A 6,000-nucleotide genomic window follows, 5' to 3' on the forward strand; every position below is an offset into this window, starting at 1 on the left:
TCTATCTATAGCAGTAGAAAAGAGAAAGAGTCCAATACCACCTATAAGACTAACAAAATTTTTAGTAGGGTATGAGATTTCGTGAGTCACTGCTCATTTCTTTAGATATCTATAGCAGTGACTCGTGAAAGGGCATACCCTACCACAAATGTTATTAGTCTAATAGGTGCTACTACTACAAAGAGGCTCCCACAGGAGAAAACGCTCAACAGCTAAACAGCAGTTCTCCCACCATATTCTCAATATTCATCAAAAATTCTGTTTAACAATTGATTGAAGTGCTACATGCTGAGCGCATTTCTTGCCTTTTAATAATTGTTGATGTATCTTTAAATGGTGACAAGTTTATATGTATTCTGTTTATTGGATATTTATTGATTGTATGAACTATTTATGATTGTTTGCACTTGTATTTAGGAAATGAAATGCACTTAGCACGTAGCACTTTAATCGATTGTTAAATAGAATTTTTGATGTCTATTGAGAATAATTGGCGTTAATCCTTTGGGTGGGAGAACTGTGGTTTAGCTAGTCTTATAGGTGCTGCTGGACTCTTGCTCTTTTCTACTGTGCGGATGAATGTCTCCCACATGTTTTCTGAAATCACAGTTAAGATTATTCTGCCCATTCGTAAATAAAGCAGGAGTCTATTATTATTATTAGTAGTAGTAGTATTCGTGTTCGTATTCGTATTCGTATTCGTATTCGTATTCGTATTCGTATTCGTATTCGTATTCGTATTCGTATTCGTATTCGTATTCGCATTCGTATATAATTATATAATTATATAATAATAATAATAATAATAATAATAATAATAATAATAATAATAATAATAATAAACCACCCATTCTCAGGGGCTCTGGGCAGTGAACAACAGTTAAAATCAATAAAAACAAGAAAATAATAATCCTAAAATCAACATACAATAAACAATAATAAAATAAATTAACCAAATACATTAAGGTGCAATTGTGGGGAGAACTCCCCACCTACCACATGTTTTCTGAAATCACAGAATGGTGGGAGGCTGACATGGCACCATCCCCTTCAACCACCAAACGCCTGGCAGAACAGCTCTGTCTTACAGGCCCAGCGGAATGATAATATGTCCCACTGGGGCCGGGTCTTCATTGACAGAGTGTTCCACCAGGCTGGGGCCAGGACTGAAAAGGCCCTGGCCCTGGTTGAAGCGAGGCAGGCTTCCTTAGGGCCGGGGACCACCAGTAAACATTTATCCGCTGATTAAAGTGGTCTCCGGGGAACGCACAGGGAGAGGCGGTCCCGAAAATTTTGAAAAATAAAACTGGAGTATGCAAAAAAAGATTCTTTTGTCAGTACAAAATTGCAACCACAATGCCCACACTGTAGCCACACAACAGCTACAGTTAGAGAGCATGAACAGCTCTGTAAACCTCCCCCCCAGCCTTCGCTTGCCAATAACTTCACTTTTCACTTTCAACCTTCCTGGCCCAAAACCCAGTTAACTGATTCAAGTCCTGGAAAAGAAATACCTCCATCAGGGTGTCGCGATGCAATCGAATGAATTTCAGCTGCCATAAACTTCCGATAATTGGGAGAGCAGTCGGTCCCGGAGGAAATTGTCTTTTTTTCCACTGCAGTTTTACAGACTGTATGATCATGTAGAGTAGGAGGACGAGAATAAATACGGTACTTATTGCTGCCATGTTAAAACTTTCCAGTCTACAGAAAAGTAACTCTCTATATTTCAAGCACGAGCTGATCAGCCTTATACTATTCGTTCAGGCATCTTGTGGGCGTGCTGTATTTCTTATGTTTCCTTTGGCCCTGCCTTTTTTGGAACTTGTGATTCCCAATGCCACACCTATTGCTTAAGGCATTACCGAAGTTCAAGCTTGTTGACCTAATTATATTATAGAAAGTTGTGATTCCCAGTTGAAAAATGTCTCAGTCGCCCTGTTATTACCTGGATAGGCTCCTTGCAAAGTAAGGGGAAATTAGCAAACAAGGAGCAGGCTTAGCAAGAGGTCAGTAACTAGCGGGATTTCCTACAAACTTTTATGGGGTCCCTCTCATGAAATTGCCAACAAGACGGATGCTTTTTCCAAGACAAAGTTAGTTTTTATTGAAGTGGAAATATATCATATAGGGCTTTTTTTCTTGGGAAAGAGGTGGGGGAACTCTCACCCAGGGCAACTCCTGGCAGGAGGTGGTGCCCCTGTCACTATGCACACACGCGCAAAGCACACGCATGCTCCTGGGACTGCGCGATGACATCACTTCCGAGAAGTGATATCATAACGCATGGCATGGCCACCCCCTGGGAGAAAGAAAGAAAGAAAGAAAGAAAGAAAGAAAGAAAGAAAGAAAGAAAGAAAGAAAGAAAGAAAGAAAGAAAGAAAGAAAGAAAGAAAGAAAGAAAGAAAGAGGGAGGGAGAGAGGGAGAGAGGGAGAGAGGGAGAGAGGGAGAGAGAAGAAAAGAGAGGAAGGAAGGAAAGGAAAGACATAGAAAGACATGGAACGAAGGAAAGAGAAAGGGAGGAAAGGAGGCTTCAGCTGAGAGGAGGGGAATTCCCCTCCTCTCAGCTAAAGTTTAAAGCCTGTTTGGGGCTTCTCTGGGGAAGCCTTGGGCTGCAGGGAGAGGTGCCAGAATGCTGTTCTACTGCATTCTGGCTGAAAAAAAGCCCTGAATACCCACACAGATAGACAAAGCACAAGCATACAGGAGCCTAGAAATACAGCACGCCCACAAGATGCCCGCTAGCTTGAACAGAGGGAAAGCATAGGTTTCAGGGAATATTTACCCATCAGAGGTCTGCTGAAGAAGGTGCTAACAGCCATCGTTTCTTTGGGGAGGGGCTCAGACCGGAATCTGAAGATACAACGCTTGGACACTGACTGGGTCAGAACTCACTGAAAGGACCTGGGAATGGTCTTGGGCACTAAAGACTTGGATTTTTGTCTCCTGGGAGTGATTAGGACTTTGAGGTATTTTGATCAATATTCTGGCCAGAGACGTGGGACACAATTGCTTACTGAGGTTCCTGCCAATAAAACAATTCCATTTGGGGACAAGAGGGGCAGTTGCTTATTCAGGTGCCCAATAAAACTATAATTCACCAAGTATCTCTAAAGATCGGTGATGTGTTACTGAGTTTTAATTAAAGTCTTCTTCCAGGAAGATATAACACTCTCCAGAGGTGAAAAATGACTCCTGACATCTGGATAAGGTTGTTCCAGGGCCAAACGGAGATGAAAGAGGTGGGGAGAAGGAATATGTTAAGAGGGAATATTCTCAGGACCTTTTATTGTCACACAGCTGCAATTTGTGAGCCTGCGGAGGCGGAGATGCAATAAGCTTTAATCAGGGGTCATTTCGTAGAAAAAGAGCTGGAGGAACTCGTTAGCATAACTCATTAGCATATGCCACGCCTCTTCCCATCACCAGAAGTGTGTCATTAGTATAACTGATTTGCATATGCCACACCCTCTGACGTCACCTGTTCTGGCTGTTTTGGACCCAATCCTGGCCATTCAGGGCCGAAATTGGGCCCAAAATGGCAAAAGGGGCTGAAAATGGCTGAAAAGGGGCCTGAAATGGTCAGGATCAGGCTGCTGCTGGGTGGGAGAGCGATCCACCACCCATCAGAGGCCCAATCCCAGCTGTTTCGGCCCCAATCCAGGCCAAAACAGGTCCGAAATGGCTGAGAGTCAAGTGGGCGGGGCCACCTGTCATGTGGCCTCTTTAGGGACCTGCTGGAACTGCATTCCTAGGCATTCCCCCTCGAAATGAGCCCTGGCTTTAATCGCCCTGCATTTCATTTGTTCTTATAACATTTTGTCCTACTGGACATGCTGTGCTCCTGTGCTATGAATTACATCAGATTGAGAGGTTCACACACCTTTAATATCACAGCCTTTGCAGCAGGGATTACATCTTATCACTCACCTTGGGACATATGAAGCAAATCATTTAATACGATCATGCTACAACACCTTATGGCTTATACCGTATTATCAATGCCTATAATCTTGCAAAATCAAAAAGAGTCCAGTAGCACCTTTAAGACTAACCAACTTTATTGTAGCATAAGCTTTCGAGAATCACAGTTCTCTTCGTCAGATGCATGTCCGCCCTCCCCTCTCCACCTATATATCTGACCAGTTTCTTTTGGCCCTCCATGCATCTGACGAAAAGAACTGTGATTCTTGAAAGCGTATGCTACAATAAAGTTGGTTAGTCTTAAAGGTGCTACTGGATTCTTTTTGATTTTGCTACTACAGACTAACACAGCTAACTCCTCTGCATCTATAATCTTGCAGTAAAAAACCAGACATGCATATAATAAAGATCAGGGCTTTTTTTCTGGGAAAAGAGGTGGTGGAATTCAGTGGTGGAACTCAGGACTGCCCAATGACGTCACTTTGGGTCAGCTGGAACAAGGGGGGAGTTTTTTAACATTTAAATCGCCCTCAGCGAAAACAGTCACATGGCTGGTGGCCCCGCCTCCTGATCTCCAGACAGAGGGGGGTTTAAATCGCCCTCTGTGCCACTCCAGCAATCTAAACTCCCCTCTGTCTGGAGATCAGGGGGCGGGGCCACCAGCCATGTGACCATTTTCAAGAGGTGCCGGAACTCCGTTCCACCACATTCCAGCTGAAAAAAAGCCCTGGTAAAGATCATTTTAAAAAGGCCTTTTGGCAATCTGTTTTCAATGTTGGCTATCAGATGTGTCTGGGAAGTCCACAAAGACAACCTAAAGTAAGCAGTTCTCCTATTAACATTTGCCCCTCGATAACTTGCATTCAGAGGTATTTTGCATCTGAACGTCTTGTGGCAGTGAATTCCGTAATTTAAGTCATGAATCTAATCCAAATCAATTTCATTTTGCCAACCACACAGTCTAGTGTTCTGAGAGGGGAAATAATTTCTATCTACACACTAAGCACAATTTTGTAAATCATGGATAACGTTGTCTGACTTTTTCAAAAGTAAACCCAGAAAGTCTTATCCTTTCCATAGAATGTGGGTGTTCCTGCTCTTCATTATTTTGGTTGCATTTTTACAACCAAACAGATATGTTAATATTTGCAAAATGAGAATTTATTAAATGGGATGAAGCAGAGGTGATCCCTGGCCCCAAAGATGTTCACCTAGCCCGGAGGAAACTAGGGCTATCGTTCCACTGGGCCTATAAAACAGAGGTGTTCTGCCAGGGTTACGGTGTTTGAGGCAGGCAGATTGTCCTGTTGGGGGGGGGGGTTGATCTCCCCCCCTGGTCATGTTGTCTGTTTTCTACAGCTTGCCACTCCCATCTACCCCCTGCCATCTAGGGGATCTGAATTTTGCTTCTGCAATATTGAGCTCCACACTGAGAAGCTGTTTTATTGTATTTATAGTGCTGGTGGATCTTATTCTATGTTGTTGTTGTTTTATCCGTACATGTATTAACTGATGTTGTTACCTGCTCTGAGCCCATTCACAGGAAGAGCGGGCTATAAGTTTAATAAAATCAAAATTCAAAATTCACAGAATTCACAGAGTTGGAAGGGGCCATACAGGCCTTCTGGCCCAACCCCTTGCCCAATGCAGGATGAGCCTAAAGCATCCCTGACAAATATTCATCCAGCCTCTTCTTGAAAACTGCCAGTGAAGGGGAGCTCACCACCTCCCTAGGCAGCTGATTCCACCTTTGAACTACTCTGACCGTGAAAAGGTTTTTCCTAATATCCAGCCGGTACTTTTCTGCATGTCATTTAAGCCCGTTGCTTCGAGTCCTACCCTCTGCTGCCAACTGGAACAGCTCTTTGCCCTCCTCCAAATGACAAAATCAATTTGAGGGCCATCTGGAGCCAGATAACCATCTTGTGGGCACCCTCATGTAGTGCGCAACCTGTCCCCTACAGGGGTCTCTTCCCCCAATGGACTTGGGAGGGGGCTCCTTGGGTCCTTCCCTTTATTGGGGTTTCGCTATTGCTGAGTCTTCCCTCTCTATCTACTGTCTGTTCTTTGGGGGC

The 6,000-nt window shown here is 43.7% G+C and overlaps 1 protein-coding gene across 1 annotated transcript in view; it reads right to left on the reverse strand.

Moving 5' to 3' along the window:
- LOC129332441 (cytochrome P450 2J5-like) overlaps positions 1 to 1,694 on the reverse strand; it is a 38,791-nt gene extending 37,097 nt beyond the window's left edge. The window contains exon 1 of the mRNA XM_054983574.1: positions 1,515 to 1,694. Coding sequence (XP_054839549.1) covers positions 1,515 to 1,688 — 174 coding nt within the window. The 5' untranslated portion in view covers positions 1,689 to 1,694. The remainder of the gene's footprint in view (positions 1 to 1,514) is intronic.
- Positions 1,695 to 6,000: the final 4,306 nt, after the last annotated feature.

This window comes from Eublepharis macularius, chromosome 6 (genome assembly GCF_028583425.1).
Source record: "Eublepharis macularius isolate TG4126 chromosome 6, MPM_Emac_v1.0, whole genome shotgun sequence".
Lineage (NCBI taxonomy): Eukaryota > Metazoa > Chordata > Lepidosauria > Squamata > Eublepharidae > Eublepharis > Eublepharis macularius.